Source organism: Dromaius novaehollandiae, chromosome 4, assembly GCF_036370855.1.
Source record: "Dromaius novaehollandiae isolate bDroNov1 chromosome 4, bDroNov1.hap1, whole genome shotgun sequence".
Lineage (NCBI taxonomy): Eukaryota > Metazoa > Chordata > Aves > Casuariiformes > Dromaiidae > Dromaius > Dromaius novaehollandiae.
In genome coordinates, this window is record NC_088101.1 from 6,375,664 (window position 1) to 6,397,327 (window position 21,664).

Genomic DNA, 21,664 nt, shown 5'->3' on the forward strand with positions numbered 1-21,664 from the left:
CCTGCTACAGCAACCCCAGTGCTCCCTTGCATGTCCACCCAGGTAACTGGTTTCTGTCCCCCTCCCCACCCCCTTTGTGGCTGCATAACTCCATACATCCACATGTCACATTAAATGGAAGGGGAGGACAGAGGCCAGGATTCCCTCATCAGCAAGGACACAGCCTGCACACATCCACCCACCAGCTCACAGCTCCAGTGCTGCCCTGCTGCAAAATTAAAGCAGGCCTCCCTTTGTGAGGGCAGGAGAGAGACAGGAAACCATGTCTTCCACACCAGTAACCCTCAAGCACACTTCCCTCTAACCAAACCCCAGACTGCCAAGCCTCTGCAACCTGCAACAGCTTGGTTTCACTTATTTCAGCTTAACTACAGGATACACTGAACTATTTAGCAGCTTAACACCCTTGTCACATTTAACTTGCATTCACACCCAGAGATTAGCCTGAGAGTGCAGCCACTTTATAGGTCAAACCCTCCCACAGTGGAGTCTAGCTTTTTCTTAAAAAGAAAACCTTCACCCCCCTGAGACACTTTCAAAGCCATTTATGGTTTTTTATATTGGTCTCTTCAGGGCAAGCATCTGAAGAGAAGTAGCATCTGAAGACCCTGTCACACAACACTAAGACCTCCCAGTCACTGCTAGAACTCCTCCCCAGCACACCTCACTGTATCCCCCAGCTCTTGCAGGTGCACCTCACTGGGACATGCCAGGTGAGGGTAACCACCTCACACACCCCCCAGACCCCCTCACAGCTGGGACACTGAGTGGGTGGCATGCCCACTGCTAGTTACTGCTTGTAAAGCATTTCCATGTGACTACACTAATCCCAACACAAGCTTTGAGCTCACCACAAGAAAACCCTCTGTGTCATCAGACAGAATCCACAAGGAAATCCTGACTATCAACTAGTCAAGCATCTTCTAGTTCAGCAAGACAGGAACTCACAATGAGGCAGGAGTTGAACAGTGCTGACCACTCCAAAAGGCAAGCCTGCCAAGAGCCATGCTTTGCACTTTCAGCTACTTCCAGAGAAACAAGACTGTGCACACTGGGCAGCACAGGGTGTCCTATCATTTTACCCTTGATGTGGTAGCTGGCCCCCTTCTGTGTCCTGGGGGCATAAGCCATGTCTTTAGCTAGGGCAGCAGCAGCTCAGGCTTTTGAAGCCCAGAGACTGCAGCAGAGCTGTCCCACAGCTGCTTCTCTCTTCTCAGCTGCAGCACTCCACATGCCTTTGGAGAGCTCCAGAGAGAAACAAGAGCATCCAAAGGGAGCTGGAAAAAGAAGAGACACATTTCTCCTCAAAACATAGTACTGCCAAGCATCTGCCAAACATGGCTGTGAAGCTACTGACCAAACTTGGGAGTTCTTTAAACACTGTGTTTTGTCTCTCATTCTTCTCTACTAGGCTCACTAATAACAACACTGCTTAATTTAAGCTTGAAGCATGAAGATTTCTTAAGAAAACCTGCCTTAAGTACTGGGACATTTGGAGAAAGCTATCTCACCTCCATCTCAGAAGGCACAGGCATAGTCAAGGAATGACTCTGACCCAATTCTGTCATAGGAACTGGGTTTTGTGGTCAGAAAACAATGCTTTTGAAGAACTCCCTTCTGACCTGATGATTTAAGCATCTGTCACAACCTTCTTGCCCCCAGTCTCCCCCATATACTAGCCTTTCCTGCAAGATAAGGAGATGCAATAAACAAACTGCATGAAAGATGAATTCAAGCCCTTCAAGCTGCAAAGATTCTACATCTGACCAGCTGTTTTGGCTTAGCACTCTTTGCTTTCCAAGAAGTGAGACTAGGAGTTTTCAAGCTTTTCCTGGTGGGACACTCTTCCCATTTAAAGAGAGCAGCCTGAGAATGAGGCTACCAGAACTCAAAGGGCACAGCTTTTCAACAAGGACTCCTCAGGAGATCAGGAATATTGGCCCCTCAGATAACAAAACAACTCCTAACAAGGAGCACTCAACCCTAGTTACATACTTACCTCCCAGGGAACAGGAAACACAGCAGGACTCCAGGAACAAACACAAGCTTACAAGCCTGGGTGATCCAAACACACACAGACAGCCTTTGCACACCTACAGCCCTACAATGCCAGGGCACCACAGCAACTTTAAGAGTCACCTCACACAGAGCTCCACACAGCATAAAACAGAGACAAACAACTAAACACACCATGCACAAGCACCACCCTAGAGACCCAGCCCCCAAAACACACTCACCCTGCAAAACAAAAACACAAAAACACACACACACACACACACACACACACACACACACACACACACACACACACACACACACACACACACACACACACACACTCTCACTCACTCTCCCAGGGCACCCAACAGGAACAAGGGGCCCCTCACCAAGCTTAAATGCAGCCCTCTGGCCAATGGGTAGAGGACAGGTGGGTGGAAGCCCCAGCTGATTCTGGTCAGGGAAGCCACAGCTGAGCCTGGTCAGGGCAATTAAGGCCTCCTGCTGCACCAAGGGCCCTAGTGCCATAGCAAGAAAGCTCTTCCATGTGAAAAGTGACAGTCCCTTGGAACACCTCACATGGAAGCAAAGCTTAACCAGGACAATTTTGTTAGGTGGGTATATCATACCCACATATATACATGTCACCTGCCCCCAAAGGCCTTTGATACGATGGTAGTGAAAGCCTTCTTTGAATACCTGCTAGCGTTTGATGTCGAGAACCTTCCCAACACTTCCAAGAAGCTGTACCTGCCTAGATGTGCAGCGCGAGCATACAGGAATCCTTCTCCTGCAGGTGTCATGTATCTTGCTATCTGTGGCTCAAGCATTCCCAGCACCAGAGGTGGTGCCTCTGCATTTCACATCCCTCACAGGTTTTTCTTTCCTGAGAGTTTGTCCAGGCTTTTTTGGAGCCCATGTGAACTGTTCACATCCAGCCAGAAATTCCAGCGCCTATTTATGCATTATGTGAAGAAACACCTCTTGCATGCTTTGGGCCTGGCCCTCGCTAGCACTGCTTAGGGGCTTTTTTTAGTCCCTACAACGCAAGAAGCAGAAAACAAACATTCCCCAGTCATTTTCCTCTCTTGCAGAATCTTTTGGTGTTTCCTCAGCAAACTACCTAAAACTCCAGCACCAGCTGGAGCTGGGTGCTGCTGAAGAGGGACCCTGAACAAAGAAATCCCTGGGCAATTGTAACTCTTCAGTCTAAGTTCTCCACCCCTTGTGTGGTAGTTGGGACCACCAGCAATACTCAGGTGTGGGGTCTTCCTGTTCCTCCTTGGGTCCCATTGGTGTCCCTAGGCAGGCTGTCTCTTCCCTTCTCTTTGCTGCTGTGACTTGTGCTGAGGGATGTGCCTTTGTTCCTTGTTGGGTCCTGCCCTTGTCTCCCAAGGTCCCGAGGAGGAAGAGGTGGTAATTCCAGACCACAGGAACTACCCCTGCCCCAGCAGGGACAGGAGGCTTTGTTTCTCAAGGTCCTGATGGCCAGCACAGGCCTTATTTCAAAGTCCTGACATCCTCCCTTTCAGAGTGTGAGGCATGGGAATGCATGTCAGAGCCTTCTAGTGCTGTGGCTTCTGACTCCCTTCAGGATTATTTGGGAAGAGATGCTTGGTGTGTGTTAAACTCTCTTAAAGCAAGGCTTCATTTAATGCCCAGTGCTGCTGGTGCCCACAACACAGTTGTGTCCTTGTTGGGAATTGCTTCTGAGTCCCTCGGAGTGAGAGGGGAAATGGAGCAGGGACTGTGTCAGAGCAGCAAGTGGGAGCTGGAACTGGCACATGGCCTTCTTGCTCTGTAAGAGAAAACAGTCCTTTGAAGTTCCTGTTGTTGTCCCAACTGGAATGCAGGCACTGAAGGAGAGGAGTAAACAGTGGCCTGGAAGAGACCATCCAGGCTCTTCCTGAATGAGCAGTAGTTGGGGGTAGTTGCATTAGGATGTGCTATCTCTTTTAGCCTTATGTTGATTTAAAAGAGAGCAAGTCTAAGCAAATGCTTCTCAGCCAACAAGTGTCAACTAACAACAAAGCAGGAAAAGCCTCAGGCAGTGAAGAGCTCTTCTCCCATGCACAAGGTGTTTCCTGGGTTTTTTTGGTCAGCAAACTGAATTGATTCAGGCCCTGGAGTGGAAACCCAATGTGGTGGGAACCCAGGTCTTGGCTCCAAGTCAAGGCAGGTGGTGAGGAAGGCCTTGGGAGTCAGGGTGCCCTGGGTCTGCTCCTGGGAGCTCCTCACAGCTGTAGCACAAGCAGATGCTGCCTCCAATTCTCCTGCCATGGAGGGGCTGGGGTGGGCAGGAAGGCAAGGAGGGGAGCCCTTGGCATGAGCCCTCAGAGTTGTCCCAGTGGGACCTGGTGCTTCTTGACTGCCCCAAAGCAGCAGGTCTGATCTGGTGCTGATTAACCAATTAAAACTGCCTGAATTTCCCTAACTGAAGGAGGGAAGGAAATGAGTGTGACCTCCCCCCCCAACACCCCTTCCCATGATAATGGAGGAGGGACTGCTGTTTGTGCTCTGCCAGGGTGTGGATTTTCTCCCCTTCCTGGCTTTTGACAGCTGGTTTTGATGCTTTTTCTTCCCTGTTTTGGGGACAGTGCTTCTTGAGGCAGGTGGCTCCTTCCCAGAAGCTGCTGGTGAGGTTGCTGCTTTCCAGTGTCTCTAAGTGGGTGCTTGGAGCTTCTCAGCACTGTCCCCTCCCTGGGCACCTGTTGGTGTTACTCCCTCTTTTGCCCTAGGGGCCCTTTGCCTCAAGGCTGCCTTTCTCCTTCCAGGAGCTTCTGGAAGCTTCTGGGGCTGCCTGTGGGGCGGGGCTGCAGCTGATTGGTGGAGGGGTGGGGCTGGTGTGAGCTGGTGGGGGGGGCTGTTGTGGGGGAGGGGGGAGTGACAGGAGCTGCCTCAGGGAGTGGGGGGGGGGCTTCCCCCAGGCTGTGGGGGGGCTGGGTGCCTCTTGCAGGGGGTGGCTGCCCCGGGCCGTGGGAGCCCTGCTGTGCTGGAGGCAGTGGGTGGCTGGGGAGGAGGAGCTGGGGACACCAACCCCTTTGCAGAGCTCTGCTGAGGTCAGTGCCTGAGCCCGGGGGCAGGGCAGGAGGGACAGCTGGGGACAAGGCTGGTGAGAGGCCTGAGCTGGGGAGGCTGTGAGCTCCTGCCTCCCGGCAGCTGCAGCAGGGCTGCTTGTGCCTGCCGACCCGAGGGTCTGGGCAGGGCCCTGTGCCCAGTAGCTGAATGGGGCAACAAGCCCTGGTAGGACAGTTGGGAAAGCAGCTGGCTCTGGAAGGGGCTCATGCAGCTTTTGCATTTGGATGTGTGATGTGCTGAGGGGGAGCAGCAGGTGACAGTGCCTGGGGGCTCCTTTCAGCAGGCAGCAGTCCCCTGTCTTCCTGCCAGACATGCTGTTGTTACAAGGCAACCCTGAGAAGCTCAGAAAGAATGTTTGAAGTAGGTAGATTTGGATAATTTCTATCTTAGATAGAATTTGCTTAGCATGAGTAGCCGCACACTTGCTTAGCATAAGTAGCTAAATTTGCTGAAGCCTTAGGCCGCGCTCCTAGTTCGTTAAGAAAAGGCCTCAGAGCTGGTGCAGGCTGGAAAGATAAGGGAGTTACAAGCAGTCTGCATTCCTGTGCCCCACTCTCCAGAAGGGAGGATGCCAAGGCTGAGAAATAAGGCCTGTTTGGGTGCCAGGACCTTGGGAAGCAAAGCCTCCTCTCACTGTTGAAACAGTGTTAATTAAGGGGTCTGGATTATGTCCTCTTCGTCAGGACCTTGTGAGATAACGTCTACTGACCTAGCTGGGGCAGTGTTAATTGATCAGGACCTTGAGAAGCAGGGGTGGGACCCAGGGAATGAAGAAATCACTAACCAATCAGTGTACAAGGGAAAGTCGCAAATCTGGCAATTTGTTTGTATAAATGCTACCTGAAAAGTTGGGGGGGGTGCTCGATTTGTGGGAGACCACCGAGCACCCAGGCTTGCGCAACTCTGAAATAAATAAATAAATGTCTCTCCTGAGTGTGTAATTATTGGCTCATTGCACACCGGGCAACGAATCCGCTTTTCGGACAACACTGTCATGGCACAGGCATTGCTTGTTGGGGGCTTTTTCCTGGGCCCCGTGCTCTTTGGAGAGCCCTTTTTAGTCTTTCTCATGAGAGGTTGTGAAGCTTGATGGGCCTGAGATGTTAGTGGCTTGTCAGAGGAGCCATCCAGTGAGGTGAGTTGCTGCATGCTTTGAGTTTCCAGTCTCTGCCTAGTCCATTGACATGGGTGTTGATCACCCCAATGGGCTTGAATAAGCTTTGCTTGGAGGTACAACAGTGTAGTGATTGCCCCTGTGTTTCAGTATGTGGCATGCCAAGTCCTGTAGCTAATCACGGGGTACAATTGGGTTGACTCTGCTTTTCCCCTGCAGGTCTTAGAAGAGTGCTGTGTCTCATGAACATGGCAAGATGGGGTCTGCTCCCAAGGCAGACATAACTGGCATCCGAAGGCTGCCATCAAAAGCTGAAAAATGTACCTGGTATGTTGTCTGCCTCGTGTTGCTTTGACTTTTTAGACATGATAGAAGTCAAATAGGACTGCTTCAGAGACTGCCTAAAACTATTTTATCTGTCAAGGAGATTCCCCAACTGCCTTCTACTATAGGGTGTGTGCAGAAACTGAGTGGTGTGTAAAACTAGCCCTTACCAGCCCCCCAGGAGACTCCTGAGCTTAGGACAGTGTGTTTCAACATGACTGCTTTGTGAGCTCTTGTGAGCACAGTCCAAATCTCTCCTGAATGTAGTGGGGCCAGGAGGGACTTGTGGGAGGAGCAGGGGGTTAAGAGTGTTGCCCTTCTGGTGACAGCTGGAACACAGGCTCAAAAGGAGAGCAAGGGCAGTTTGGGTGGTTTGAGAGGGGATGAATTATTTCCAGAGCTGCTGAGAATGAGTAGCCCTCTTGGGAGGGGGGAGTATTGGCAGGCAAGGCCCTATTTAAATCCTTTAGTACTGCTGAACTGTGTCTTAAAATCATGTACAAGGTAAAGCCCTCGGGTAATAAGCAGAGAAATTGTCAGGCATGACACTAACCCTTGAGCATGGGGCTTCCCAAAGAGGCTCAGACCAGCAGTTGGTATTGCTCCAACAGTGTTAGGGAAGGTTAGGTTTGCTGCCCACCACAGCAGGGTCTGACCCTAGGTTCCTGCTGGGAAGTGTGGAGCCAAATCCAAGTGAATGAAATGAATTTTAATGGCATGTGTGCAGTAATTGCAGCTTGAGCTGGGTGCCTCTGGAAGGGGACCCTAAGGAAAGGAATCCCTGGGCAATTGTAGCCTTTGAATCCAAGGTCTCCACCCCTCATGTGGTAGTTGGGACCACTAGTAATATTCAGCTCTGGGGTCTCCTGTTCCTTATTGGGTCTCATTGTTGTCCCTGGGCAGGCTGTTTCTTTCCTCATCTTTACTGGTGTGGTTTCTGCTGAGGGATGTGCCTTTGTTCCTTGTTGGGTCCCTCTGTCTCTCAAGGTCCTGAGGAGGAGGAGGTGGTTGCAGACCACAACTCTCCCTGCCCCAGCAGGGAGAGGAGGCTTTGTTTCTCAGGGTCCTGATGGCCAGCACAGGCCTTATTTCAGAGTTGTGACATCCTCCCTTCTGGAGTGTGAGACACAGGGATACAGACTGCTTGTGATGTCCTTGTCTTTCCAGCTGGAGCTGGCCCTGGGGCCTCTTTTCCTGAGCTGGATGCAAGTCCCTCCTGTTCTCTGAGTGTGGCCTAAGGCTTCAGCAAATTGAACTACTCATGCCAAGTGTTTATAAAAGTTGTGCTGGGCAGCTACCTCTAGACAGTTTCAGTTCAATGTTCTTTAGCAGTCCTCCCTTTGTTTTTATTAAGCATCCCTGCTAACACTTGAAACAGTCCTCAGTCTTCTGAGGCAGACTGTCACTTTCCATAATTTCATGTATAATATGGTTGTAAGTGATAGGCATGACACAGCTGAACTTAACTACTGGGTGCAGCAGGTGATTATAAATCCCTGTTGTGCTTGGTGACCATCCTAGGAGTGTTTCCCACCCATGATGGTCTCCATCCTTCCTTATCCTTTCTAAGACATGGTATCTCTTCTGTATCATGAGTGGTGAGAGTTCTTGTCCATTGTTTTGGATGCCTTCTAGCAGTTGATGCAGGTCATCATGTTGTAGTAGCTTTTTCACCAGTGTAAGATGTATTCCAGTGGGGGTAGGTAGTAAATTCTGAGTCAATGTATAATTAGATGGTAACAACTGTTAAGATCTAACAGGAGCTGAATGATTGAAGTTGCATCCCATAATTTTGGTCCAGTTATGAACACAAATATTTGAGTCACTACTTGTATTTGCAGCAATGGTGTCTATGAATCTAAGACTGCCAAGGGTTCTCATACATGCCTGTCTCTTTCCAGTGTATGCAAGTACAGTTCAACTTGAACAGCCAAGTAAGAACACAGCATGGCAGTATATGGCCTGTCCCACTTAGGTTCTGACTTGGATTTTTGTAGAAATACTTTACCTAAAGCTTCATCCCCAGGCTGTCTGTCATGTGCCTGAATGTCAGATGGTACTGGCTGAAACCAGGGAGCCTGATTTTGTGAAGCCTTAAGCTGCTCCTGTAAAGCTAGTACATGTTGTGTCACTTGTTCATCTCTAACAGGCTGGTCTTAGCAGGGGTGTAAGGCCCTGGTATGGCTCAATGTCTCCCAAAGGGAATTTCTGCTGGTGTTGCCCCTCTGGGTTGTCATGGGGCATTTCAAACATCCCATAGAGCTAAGTTCAATGCCTCTGGCCATTTTAGAGCTCTGTGTGTGTGTGCTATTTTTTCCTTTAATGTTCTGTTCATTCTTTCTACCTGTCCTGCAGACTGTGGGTGATAAGGGGTCTGCAGGTTTCTCTCTCTTCCTAGTGATGTATATAGTTGCTTGATTGTTTGCTGTGAAATGGGTAGCCCTGTGTGACTGCATTGCTTCTGGAACCCCATATCTGGGTAGGATTTCTTTTAGTTAGGTTTTTACCACCCCTCCTGCCTCAGCCTTTCTTGTTGGGAAGTCCTCTCTCTCCCCAGCCTGATGACTGATCTCCTATCACTGACAAGTGTTTGTACCCATTGGCAGACAGCATATCCACAAGGTCTAGTTGTAGCCTTTGAAAAGGAAAGGAGGCCCACGGTTGTCCCCCTAACTCTGAGGTTGGTTTGCTGCTGGAGACCTTTTGGCAGGTTGGGTAGCTATCCGTTATTCTTTCTGCAGCTGCATAAATTCCTGGTTTGGCCCATGCTTTCTGTGTCTGGTTAGCTACTGCCTCGGCTCCCCCATGAGCTTTATTGTTAAACCACCCAGCTACAGTGATTACTTTTTTTTTTTTGGCATGGGTAGAATGTTTTCCCCCAAGTGTCCGTATTCCATTGTCATTTTGTTTTGCTTCCTGCTTTTCGCATTGTTTCTTCTCTGCTCCTGAGCAGTCCTTTTCATGCATGGTTTTGGGGTGTATTAAATTCAGCCATTCACTCTGGTTCCTGATTGGAGCTGCAACAACACAGTCTCTCAGAGATTGTTGGGCTGCAGCCTTTGTGGTGGTGTTGGCTAAAGCATTTCCTTTCCTAATTTCTGTAGTGTCCTTAGTATGGGCTGGGCAGTGCATCACAGCAATTTCTTCAGGCGGCTGGACTGATACCAGTGGATTGTGTGTTTCTTCTCCATTAGCCACTTTCTTTCCTGACTATGTGAAAAGTCCTTGTTCTTTCCAAAACATCCCAGTTGCATGACATACCCCAAAGGCATATTGAGAGCTGGTGTGGATGTTGACTTGCTTTCCTTTTGCCAGGTGCGCTGCCTGTGTCAAGGCTACTAGTTCTGCTCCTTGTGCACTCATTTGTGTGGGAAGCAGTTCAGCCTCTATCACTTGTTCCTGGCTGACTACAGCATACCCAGTTTGTTGCTGTCTGTGCAGCTAGTAGGATGAGCCATCTACGAACAGGACTCGATCCGGGTTTTGCAAAGGAACATCAGTTAAAGGGGTTGTTGGCTTACTTGAAGTGTGCATTACCTGCTCATGTTGGTGATACCTCTGCCCAACGATGGAGAGAAATATTAGGGTTGCTGCATTCAAGGCATTGCCTCTTTTCAAGACTACATGATCTGCCAGGAGGAGGATCAGTGCATATCTCTGTGCCTGTTGTGGTGATACTGCTTGGGTTGCATGTTGTTTTAGCAGTATCTCCACTTTGTGTGGGACAAACTGTTTACAGGGTGTCCCAGAATGGGAGGGTGGCTTCTCTCCACTAGTGCTGCTGCTGCTCTCTTTTGGGGCCCTGTGCAATGGGTTCTGCTTCTTCATTCTGGGTTGCCTCTGCCAGGGGTTTTGTTAATTCTCCCAACCCAGGGATCCATGGTGTGCAAAATCCCCCAGCTGCAAGGAATCCTTGCAACTGTTTCTTTGTTCCTGGATGGGGGAGTTTTCTTATAGCATCTCCTCTTTCTGGGTCTAGTAGTCATTGCCCTTATTTCAGAGTGAGCCCCAAGTATTTTACTTCCTTTTGACACAGCTGGAGACTAGATGGAGATGCCTGGTGACAGTTTTCTGCCAAAGCAGTGCAGAGATGTACAGAGTCTATTAGACAGGTATCTTCATCTCTACTTGCTATCAGCAAGTCATCTACATACTACACTAGAGCTAATGTGGATTACCCCCAGTAATTTGATATCCTTTACATCCTTCTCCAGTATTTGTGGAAAAAAAGGGTGGGAGACCCTGTGAAACTTGGTGGGAGGTGTGTCCATGTTAATTGTTGCCCTTTCCCTGTAAAAGCAAATAAGGGTTGGCTACTTTGTTGGCTGCAAACTCTTGGAGCATGGTCTGGGGTACTAGGATCTGCTAGTGAGAGTGTCACCTTTGGTGGGGTTCCCTTCCTCCCTGCTTTCTGGCTTGAATGCTCCTGTGCCCATGCCCAGTTATCCCAAATGGACCAGTAATCTGTTTGAGCTGGAAACCTCTCTTCTAGATGATGTTGCAGGAAAGCTACTGTTTCCTCATCAGAAGTCCCTTCTGCTGGCCACTGTTGTGCTGGATTACCATCTGTTGCGAAGGGCCACTCTTCCTGCCATAATGTAACTGTGTGCCTTTTTGACAAGCCAACTGTACCATCAGTCTTTTACAATTTTCCTGTGCCTCAGCTAAGGGCATCCCCTTCTCCCTGCCAGGTACATTCCCCATTGCCTGGGTGATGCCTCGTGCCACGCGGGGTTTATCCTGCCTCTCAGAAACACTTTCCAGGGAAGTTGCTGCCCCGACTGGTTTCTCTGCCTAGATACTGAGAAGGGAGGTGATGCGGAGACACCATTTTGCAGGCGCTACAGGGCCCATGTCTGCAGCTCTGGGACTCCCTGGCAATAAGGAAAAGCAAGGCCAACCTGTTCCTTTCTGGGCTGCGTCCCCAGGGCGACAGAGCGGAGGTCTACCGAGAGCTGGAGAGAGTCCTGCAGGGCGATGACGGCCGCGTGCAGAGCGCTGTCCTGGCCAGAGTGATCGCAGCGGCCTCGAGGGACATGAGAGTGGCGCAGGTGAGCTGCTCCTCTCTGAAGGCAGCCAGAGGCGCCTGGCTAGAGCCGGGTTGGGTAAAATGTAGGAGGGCTCTGAGGACCCGTGTCTAGCACTAAGCCCTGTCAGAGGCTCCCAGACCCCCTGTGACAGCTCCTTCCCCGCGGATGCGGCTCCGCGATAGCAAAGGCCGTATCCAGCCCTGCTGCAGAGGGAGCGCAGAGCAGGAGCAGCTGCCTGTGCCAGCGGCGCCTGCGCCCAGGGCTGGTGGCGGAGCTGGGACGTGCAGGGCCACGATTTCTGCACCAGCAAGTGTTTCCTGGAGGCAGAGGCCTTGGGGACTCATCGCTGCAGTGGATTTGGGGGGCGATACCTGGAGCTGTGCGGGGAGGTGGCCAAGGCAGGAACCGAGAGCTGGAGGCAGGCGATCGCTGCCGGCGCCTTCAGCCTTTCTCCCGCTCTCGCCAGGGTGTGACGGAGGAGGTGCGGATGGCCGCCAGCGACGTCCTGGTGGCTCTGGCCCACTCCCACTTTGATAGCGTCATGTACGAGCTGCAGTGCCACCTGAGGGCCCTGGGAGAGATCTCCGAGGACCTCGTGTTCATCACCTTGGGCAAGCTGGCCAGCAGCTACGGTAGGGCCCGTCAGCCTCTGGCTCGGGGCTGTGGTCTGCGGTACCCGGGAGAAGGGATCTTCCCCGATCTCCCCAAAATGTTCCATGCTGAACCGGAGGCTGCAAGGTTTCGGTGCCCCTCGCTGACTGCCGGGGCTGGCTCTGCCCCCGCCGCCCTCCCAGGCCCCCTGAAGGGCTGCCCCGCACCCCACTTGGGGCAGGCACCAGCTCCCCATCGAGTCCCGCCAAGCCGTCCCCATGCCGGGGCCTGCCCCAGCCCCTGGGGCAGCTCTGGTGCCCCCCTGGCCCCCTGGCGCATCGCCAGGGGCCCAGCAGCCTGGGGGCTCCCCCCGCCGTGCTGCCCCGGGGCTCCCCCGCGCGCTGTCCCGGCTCCCAGTGATGACGGCCGCTCTCTGCGCCTCTGCCCTGCCCTCTCTGCAGCCCTGTGGTGCGTCCCCTTCGTGGGCATGACGCTCTTCGCCCTGCGCACGATGCTGAGCCAGGTGGGGAGCAGCCGGACCCTGCGCGCCGTCTGCAGCGGTGAGTGTCGGCCCCGCGCGCAGGGGCAGGGCCGGGGCAGCCTCGGCGCCTCTGCTGCTGTGCTTTGCTCCCGGTGCGACCTGCCGGGCTCTGAGCTCTGCCCCGGCTCCCTCCCGCCTGCTGCGTGCAGGGCGGGCTGGTTTTGGGGGGTTTTGGGAGAGAGGGCGAGTGTTTGGGACGGCTGGGGCAGGGACGCAGGGGGAAGCGCAGGAAGGGAACACGGCTGGGAGGAGGAGGAGGAGGAGGTGTGATGGGGAGGAGGAGAGCAACAGCGCAGCGTTTCCATCAGGGCATCTCCGAGCACCGCGCGGCTTGTGCCTGGGGCCGGACCCGGTCTCGGATGGAGCCGCGGCGAGCGGGGGGCTGCGGCCGAGGGCAGGCTGGGGCGGCAGAGCAAGGTCTCGTCCCCGCCACAGGCTCTGCCCTGATCCTTCTGCCCTTCTCTCGCCGCAGTCCTGGAGCAGTGGTCGAAGGCCGTGAACACCTACCTGGGCGCCTGGGAGCAATGCAGCTTCCCGCGCGTGGGGCAGGCCCAGTTCTGCAGCAGCGTTTCCCCGCTCTTCCACCACGTGGTGGGGAGCTGGCTGGGCTGCGAGGAGGAGGAGGTGAGAGCGGCTGCTGTGCCGGCCCCGCGACGCCAGGGGCCTTTGGGCGGGGCCGGGGTGGGGACGTGCCCTCTCCTCTGGAGCAAGGCCTTCTCCTCCAGGGGAGCAGGGCACTGCCTCTCCGTGGGGAGGGCAGACCGTGTCGGGGTGGAAGGACGCTGGGCCCCGCTGAAGAGCGTCTCGCTGCCCTCCCTGCAGGCCAAGCAGGCCGTCCTGGGGGCGATGGCTGCCATGATGGGCCTCCTTGTGCGCGAGGAAGAGCACCGCGAGCACGTGTGGGAGCAGCTCCCCTGGCTCCTGGGCCAGTACCAGCAGGTCCAGGACACTTTCCGGGTGACCAAGGTGAGGCGTTATGTGGGGCACAGTAAGGCTGTGGGGTCTGTGCGTGTGCCGCGAGGTGTTGGGGGTCTGTGGGGTGTCTGGAGGAGCCGGGAGCCCTTGAGAAGAAAGGGGGAGAGCAGGGGAGGCTTGAGGCCTGCTGGGCTTCTCGGGCAGCGCCAGAGCAGCCCAGGTGGGGCCGAGAGGGAGCTGAGCATCCCTGGGGCTGACCTCCTTGAGAAGGGAGGGTTTTTTTCCAGGGGGCTGGAATTTCATCACAGAAACGCTGGGTTTCCTTTCTTAAGACGTTGCTTTAGGTGACAGCCCCACTCTTCTTCCCACCCCCGTTCCCTTGCAGGCTCTGAGTTATTTTCTGGAGATTTTGGGGGAAGTGCAGATCCCCATCCCCCAGGACGAGGTCCAGGCCATCGGCACCGCTGTGCACCGCCAGGTAAGGGCAGCCTGACCCCGTACCGCCTGCGCTGGGTGCAGCAGACGTGACCCACGGGGACAGGAAGGTCCTGCTGGGCGGCCGGGCAGAGTGTCCTTGCGGCGGGAGCTACCTTAAGGCCAGGTCTATGCAGATATTTGGGAGTCGCCTCCTATGCTGGGGTCTAGAGGCTGCTGTAGCCAAAGCCCCCGGGGAGACAAGAGCGGAGGCAGCAGTTTCTTTTCAGTCCCCTCGGAGCTGATGCTCTTCTCTCTAAAGCGCCCCTTGTTCCCACAGCTCAGTGATGGGAGCAAGCAGCACAGCGGGGAGCAGCGGTCGGAGCTGTCCTCCTGCGTCCTGCTGCTGGGTGAGGGGAGGAGACTCCGCGTGACACCGCTGTGCCCTTGCTGCTCTCTCCCTACTCTCTGGCTAACGCAGAGCACGACTTTTCCCTCGCAGCCCGAGTTTGCCCTGAGGACACGGTGGCCTTTCTGCGCTCACAGCTGGGGAGTGGGAGCGAGGCCACTCACGTGGTGTCCTTGGATCTGCTCAGAGCCCTGGTGCGCCCCACAGGTCAGTGCCGCGGGGCGCAGCGAGGCCGGCCAGGGGTTTGGGCTGCCGGGCTGGGGGCAGACATGACTGCAAGTGATGCACAAACGCCCGAAACGAGCTGCAAAGTGCGTGTTCCCCAGCCGAGCTGCCACGCAGCTGCAGGGACAGGGATGAGATGAGGCAGCTGTAAATGGCGACGCACCGGTGACAGCACTCGACGCTCGGTGATGGGGCCGGGACATGAGCTACTTGTACCCATCGCATTTCTGCAGCACTCTGTGTTGTTAAAACAGTCGGTCCCGTCACCCAGTTGTGTCTGTAAACAGAGTCACTGGGGGACTCTGCTGCTTCCTCGGCCGTCACAGTCTTGTCCTGGGTTTTCTGTGCCGCTCGTGTGTGAGCGAGCTGGGAGCTTTGGCAGCTCCCTGCTGAAATGAGGGCTCTGCCTGAGCGCCCGCCTCTCCCCGTCTTTTCCAGCAGCAGAGAGAGGCCAGAGCCTGCCCCTGCTCATGCAGGCGGTGCGCTGCGCGCTGGGAGACTCCAGCAGGAAGGTGAGCTGGTTGGCGCAGGGCGGCACCGCGGTGGGCAGCAGAGAAAGCTTTTGCTGGGGGCAGAGCCTGGCCAGCCCCTGGCAGGGCTGCTGTTGGGGGTCGAGCCTAGAGGAGCGTTTCCCCGTGGAAATGTTGCTGCGTGGCAGTGGCTGTGGGAGCAGCGGGGCCTCCTGCACCCCCGTGGTCTCCCCGCGGGGCACAGGGGCTGGATGGGTGTGAAGGCGTCTGCCCCTGGGCTTTTGAGCAGAGGAGGGTAACTGCAATGTGCTCCGTGGCAGGTGGCGAGGGCAGTTCTGCGCTTCACCAAGGAGCTGCTGGGCTGCAGCGTCCAGAGCTGCTCGGCCTGGGATCTGGTGGCTCACGTCTTCGCCACGTTCAGCCAGGCCTCCGGCAGACTGGTGAGGGCAGAGCGTGACGCTTCGGCTTTGCTGTGTGCCTGGGGTGTCCTGGGAGCCCCTGCGGGCGCCCTGGCAATGGGGAGCCCCCCCCCAGCAGGGCTGCAGTCCCCGGTGCAGAGGGCTGAGCGGCGTCCCCACCGCCGTTCCTGGGGGGATCTCGGAGGAGGCTGGGGGAGTGCTTTGGCCTCCCACCAGCACGTAACAAATCCGACTGCGGTGCTGCCTGGGCCGTGACTCCGCTGGGCCATGCGTGCTGCCGTTTCAGCGCTGTCACTGAGTACAGCCCCGCCGCAGGGCAACCTCCTTGCATCGGCTTGGTGCCACTGCGGCATCACTTGGGCCCTGGAGGAGCTCGTAATCCTGACACCCCAACTAACGATGCTGGCGACCGCCCCGAGGAGCAGCGAGTCTCCCTGGTCGCAGCCTGTTTAGTGCTTCCTTCCCCTGGGATCTGGCCTCTCCTGTGGGACTTTCTGCTCTCTCCTGCCTCCGGAGATGGGGGCTCCCAGGGGAGCATCACGATAGCGCTGGGTGGTTCATGCTTCACCTCCCATCTCAGGGACAGGGGCTGATGCTGGTGTTGTCCCAACTGTGTCTTGCAGGCGCAGAGAAAGCTGTCTCAAGCAGAAGCGCAGGAAGCAGCAGATCTTCAAGCCCTGTGCTTGGACATCCTGCGCTCTCTGGACGTCTCCGTCTGGGGGATGACCAAAGTAAGTCGTCCTGCGCCCTGCTGCTGCCTCCCTGCCCCACTCTCCCCAAAGTGCTCCCTGAGCAGCCCCTTAGGCGCACAAGGTGAGTGGAAATGCAGAGTGTCGTTTCCATCTCAGAGCTGAAACGAGCTCGAGCTGGCACGGAGGTGGGAGCCACAACGTGCTGAATGGCCTCGTTCTTCCCTGCAGCTCCTGTGGCCGCGGCTGCTGCAGTACGTGGTGCCAGCCCAGTACGCCGGCACGTTGGTGCCGCTCTGCCGGTGCCTGCGAGAGCTGGCCGAGAGCCGGGGGAGAGCAGGGGGCGAGGACGGAGAGGAGGAGCCCGATGTCGTGGCCTCCCGGGAGCGAGGTAGGAAGCCGAAACTCTCGCCGTGAGCCGTGTCAGGCTGTGCCGGGGGCCCGTGGGCCGCGTGGGGGCTGCCCAGCCTGGGCAGGGGCAGGATATGGCGGGTCGCGCCGCTCTCACCGGCCTTTCTGTCTCCTCACAGCCAAGCTGCCGAGGCCGCAGGCCCTGCTGGCTCGCCTGCTGGTGAGTAGGGGCCCCGGGGAAAGCGCTTTCAGGGGCTGGAGGTGACGGGAGAGGTCGGGGCAGAGCTGTGTCGCAGGCCAGGGCCAGCAGCCCGCAGGGAGGAAGAGGCGTGCGAGAGCGAGTCGGAGCCTCCCTGGCCCCGCGGGACCCTGCTGCTGCGCGGGGGAGAAGCCGGCGGCGCCAGGGAGAAGCTCCCAGCTGGGCCGGGGCCAGGCAACCGCCCTCCCTGTGGGGAGAAGCTGCGGCTCCTCCGGCCGCCCCGAGCCCAGGTCTCGCCTGCCCTCTCCCAGGTGGTTGCGGCAGCTCCTCACGCCGGCTGCAGCGTCGCTGCCCTGCGGCTGCTGCAGGCCCTGTCCACAGAGATCCACAGCGCCGTGGGGATGGTGTGGGCCATGAAGATCCCCTTCCTGCTGCAGTGCCTGGAAGGTAACGTGCCGTCGGGGAGGAGGAGGCTGGAGAGGCCGAAGGGGAGGCAGGAAAAGGCAGCGTCCAGGCGTGAGGGAGGGGAATTGGCCCTGGCTTTCTCAGCGCTGGCTCTGCAGCTGTTGCCCTTCCAGGGAGCAGCGCTGACGCCCAGGAGCAGTTCATCTGGGGGATGGGGCCTTTCTTGCCCGTCACTGCCACGAGCAGGTGTTGCAGCACCCCGGCGTCCTCGCTGGGTGGGTGTTTGGGAGGGCTGGACTTGGTGCTTCTGGGGGTGGGTGAAACGTGTCCTGGTGCAAATGTGTGTGCGTGGTCCGAGCCCTCGTGTGAGGGCCTGGTTTGCTCTGGAGCTGCAGTCGAGCGATGGGGACTGGGAGCGGCGGGTGTGTGGCTGAGCTGAGTCCGTGCCCCTGTCCCCCGTCCCCAGGGTCCGTCAGGTGTCCTGGGCCTGGCCAAGAGTTTGGCATGAGGGCTTGAGCCTCGCGGCTTGGGCCCCTTCTGGTGTGGGAGCCGGAGGGTGTTTGAGTGCCAAGGAGCCCCCGGGCTCTTCTGTGGCACCAAGTAACACGGAGGGTTTTCTTGCTCCGGCTTTGTAGGGCAAAGCGAGAGCTGCCTGGACTCTGCCGAGTGGGAGCAGCTCCTGCTTAAGGTACAGCACTGCTGCGAGGGCAGCAGCTACCGGTGGGAAAGTGGGGGAAGGTGTGGGTGGAAAGGTAACCAGGAGCAGGGGAGCCCTGAGCAGGGAAATGCCAGTTTTGTTCAGAAAACAGGAAACACAGGAAAGACCCCCTGCAAAGGCCCTGAGGATTTTGTTTTGCAAAGAGCTGTGGATCACAGAGGGTCGTGTCGTGTTGTGCCATGTCCCATCGTTGCACGTTGTGACCCGCTCTGCGGGGGCTTTGCTTCAACTTGTGTTTCTCCTAGTTCCTGAGGACATCGCTGGAGACGATCGAGAGCCAGGCCTGGACCATGGGCCTGAGCGTGGAGCTCAGCCAGCAGACGGGCAGCTACCCCTGGCTGTCCCGGGAGCAGGTGGGTCCCTGCTGAGGCCTCGTTTCTGCGGGAGCCGAGCTGGACGGCCAGGCGCCGCGGCCAGCTCAGTCGTGCCTGGTGTGGGCTGGTGCGTCGCGGCCCGGCTCTGTGCCGCCAGGCTGTGCGTGACCACGTCTGGGGTGGCCGCTTGTCTTTCAGGCCTTCCTGTATAAAGCTGTCGGGGTGTCCCTGGCAGCGTGTCAGCATGTCCCCTACGTCCGCCGGGAAATGAAGAAGCATCTCTCAAGGACAAATTACTTGGAAGCGTCTGAGAGAGAGGTGAGTTTCCTCTTCTCCCCTTGCTTTCCCCGGAGCCCCTCGGTATTTCCAGGGGAGCGGTGATCTCTCCGAGCAGAGCGCTCCAGGCTCTTCTCATTTCCTTGTCACTGCTGTTTCTGTCGGACGATATCGCGAGTGTCGCTCGGAGCTTGCCGTGGCTGAGTGTCGGCCAGAGGCCGCCTCACCCTTTCCCTTGTGTTGCAGGCGATGATTTCTGTTTTGGCCGGTTCTGCCGAGAGCCACTTCCACCTTGCCTTGGAGGTGGTGCAGGAGTTTGGGGCGTCCATGGAGGAAAGACCAGTGTCTGGGGCTTTCAAACGCCTGAAGGTAAAGGATGCCGGGTGTCTTGGCTCGTTTTTCCTCTGCTTTATTTTCACTTCCAAACCAGTAGCAGCCCAGGGGTGGCTGCTGCGTGGAAAGCGGGGCAGCTCCTTCGCCGGGAGGCAGCGGGAGCTGGGGCCCGACGGAGGCGCTGGGCTGACGTCTCGTGGCTTCTCCCACGGCGCAGGAATACCACCAGGGGAAGAGAGCGGGGAGGCACATGGCCCTCGTGCTGGCCTACGGCCAGATCGCGCTCTGCGCCCCCCCGGAGCAGCTCCTGGCCCGCGTGGAGAGCGACGTCGTGGGGCGCATCCTGCAGCACTACCGCGCCAGCTGCCAGGTGGGTGCACGGGCGCAGGGCCAGCCACACAGACGTGGGTCTTCCCTGAAGCTCCTGCGAGTGCCGACTGCCCCCAGCGCCCCGGGGGCGGTTGTGCCCTGCCCGTGCTGGCGGAGGGGGACGCGGCAGCCCTGGTTCGTCCCTGCTGCCCTGCGGGGTCTGTGTGCTTCGGGGCCGTTGCTGCGTGTCCTGCGTCTGTGCGCCTTGGTTCACTGCCTCTCACTCCACCGCCTTTCCCCTTCCAGGTGCTGGGCTTCTCCTTCTCCACCAAGGTAAGTCCTGCCCCCCGGGGCCTTGCTCGCTGCCCTTCCCACACCCCTTTCCCCACGCAGGCGTGCCGGACTCGCCCTCCCGCTCCCCAGGCCGGGGGCCGGGGGTCTCCTTGCGGTAGGTAGCCGGGAAAGCTCATGCCTTCGCGGGGGGAGCTTCTTCCCAGGAGGGGAGAGGAGGTTTCCTTCCTGCGACCCGTGTGCCGAGCCGGGGCTCTGGGCAGACGCAGTCGCCCTTGTGCGCTGTGCTCTGGGGCTGGACTGCCCGCCGTGTTCCTCGTTGAGCCCTTGGTGCTGTGAGGAGTTCCTCACCGGTGCCGCCGTGTTTCCCTGTGCCGGGACGCAGGACATGCAGCTCAAGCTGGCGCTGATCCGGAGCGTCACCGAGGTCAGCCGGGCCGTGCGGGTGGCGGGGGGCTCCCGCGGCGTGGAGCTCTGCTGCAAACGGGAGCTGCTGGACACCTTGCTGGTGAGTGCCGGGGCCGGGACGGTGCCACCGGGGAGGTTGGGGCCGAGCCCCGAGGCCGGTCGTCCCGAGGCGCGATGCTCTGCCTTGGCCGCACGCGACCTCTGGAGCGCCCTGAGCCTGGTCCCGGTGGGAGGGCTCTCGGCGGCTGCCCGCTGCCCACTGTGCGCGTGTCTCTGTGACCTGCAGGGCTTCGTGCAGGGGGAGCCCCGGGATCGCCTGGTGTCCCCCGTGCGCCAGGAAGCGTTTGTGGCCGTGGGGCACTTGAGGTAGGGTCTTTGCGCCGGGGCTGCGGGGAGTTGTCATCTGAGCCGCTGCTCTGGGCAGTGGTAGTGAGACTCTTGTGTGTTTCCCTCTTTCTCTGCCAGCAAACTGAAGCCATCGCTGAGCCGGGAGGAAAACCGCGACCTCCTGGATCAGTGTGTGCGGAGCGTGATGCCCCTGCCTGCCCTGGAGCCGGCGGAAGAGGAGGGGGCGACAGCGGCAGACGCTCTGCACGTGCAGGTACCTGCTGGCCCTTCTCTGCCGGCCTCTCTGGGGATCCCTCAGCAGCACGCGCTGCGCTCTGCCCCCTCCGGCCGAGCTGGGCGTCTCTGAGCGCGGCCCAACGCCCGTCCTTCTCCCCGCGCTCAGGGTCTGCACGCGCGGACCATGGGGGCTCTCGGTGAGCTGGTGACGGCCCTGCTGGAGGAAGACCTCAGCTCGGACTGGCTGTCGGAGATGCTGCACGTGAGTGTCCGTGGGGGGACGGGGAAGGCGTCACCAGTGCCGGGTGCGTGGGGAGAGCTGGGCTGTGGAGGCGGCGGGGTCAGCGCGAGGTGGCCGTGGGGCACGTCTGCGCCGGTGCCCTCCATGAGGGGCTGCCGGGGCCGGCAAGGGGCTGTGCCGCCAGCTGCCGAGGCAGCAGCTCCTCGGCGGGACTCTGGGTGGGAGGGAGGCGTTTGGGGTGGCGGTGGGCAGGCCAGGATGGCTGGGGGGACTGTTGTGAGCCAGGTGTGCTCTTCCGCAGGTGCTGGAGTACTGGCTCACCTCGGCCAAGGAGTGGGAGCGGGAGAGGGCCCTGCAGGCCTGCGCCCAGCTGCTGGGTGCTTTCGAGGAGCGATTTGAGCTCACGGTGAGAAGGGACCCCCCATGTGCCATGTCCCCCCTCCCTGCTGGCTGCGGGCCCAGCTGGGAACTCTGCCCCGGGGGTCTCCTGGGCTGTGGGGCTGCACCGCTTGTCGCGGCCCGAAAGGAGTCGTTCAGGACGACCTCCCTCCCCTTGGGGCCAAACGACCAAGTTCGTGATGCCCTTGGACTGAATTAAGGTGAAACGACACCAGCCAACCGGTTTTAAGATTTATTAACACAAAGGCAAGGCATGTGGTCAAATAGGATAATTCAATGGCGAATACTGCAACTAGCTAGACAAAAACAGATCTTACCAACATTCAACAAAAGAGAGGGGGAAAGAGAGAGAGAGAGAGAGAGAGAGAAAGATATCACCACCCGTGGATCCAGCGGCGTCCTGTTGGTCCTCTTCCTTTGGGAGTCTCGGCAGTGGGGGGGGGGGGGGCTCCCGTCTGGTGGTAGGTGGGTCCTCTTCACCCTGGGTGTAAGTTTTGGTGGTGCGCGTGCAGTAATTACAACTCGAGTTGGGTCCGACCCTAGGTTAGCTCGGAATGACACGCGTGCAGTGGTTACAGCTCGAGTTGGGTACCTCCAAAGAGGGACCCTGAACAAAGAGATCCCTGGGCAATTATAGCT

General features: G+C 57.5%; 1 protein-coding gene across 1 annotated transcript; it reads left to right on the forward strand.

Moving 5' to 3' along the window:
* Positions 1–2,670: 2,670 nt before the first annotated feature.
* On the forward strand, positions 2,671–19,586 carry LOC135328209 (maestro heat-like repeat-containing protein family member 2B). The gene is made up of 21 exons (XM_064510801.1): positions 2,671–2,744; positions 11,400–11,565; positions 12,011–12,176; positions 12,597–12,695; positions 13,149–13,300; positions 13,499–13,642; positions 13,977–14,069; positions 14,346–14,415; positions 14,508–14,621; positions 15,078–15,151; positions 15,430–15,549; positions 16,152–16,259; positions 16,449–16,608; positions 16,748–16,788; positions 17,079–17,214; positions 17,808–17,860; positions 18,136–18,243; positions 18,403–18,522; positions 18,727–18,849; positions 19,031–19,183; positions 19,429–19,586. Exons 1-21 carry the CDS (start codon positions 2,671–2,673, stop codon positions 19,576–19,578), a joined length of 2,424 nt encoding a protein of 807 aa, XP_064366871.1. The 3' UTR covers positions 19,579–19,586.
* The last annotated feature ends 2,078 nt before the right edge of the window (positions 19,587–21,664 follow it).

What these genes read in the sequence shown, in the direction of transcription:
- LOC135328209 (XM_064510801.1), top strand. Translation starts at nt 2,671, where the DNA reads ATGGTAGTGAAAGCCTTCTTTGAATACCTGCTAGCGTTTGATGTCGAG. An exon ending in TGGGAGACTCCAGCAGGAAG is followed by an intron (nt 15,152 to 15,429) that starts GTGAGCTGGTTG and finishes GCTCCGTGGCAG; the next exon opens with GTGGCGAGGGCAGTTCTGCG. An exon ending in CCGTCTGGGGGATGACCAAA is followed by an intron (nt 16,260 to 16,448) that starts GTAAGTCGTCCT and finishes TCTTCCCTGCAG; the next exon opens with CTCCTGTGGCCGCGGCTGCT.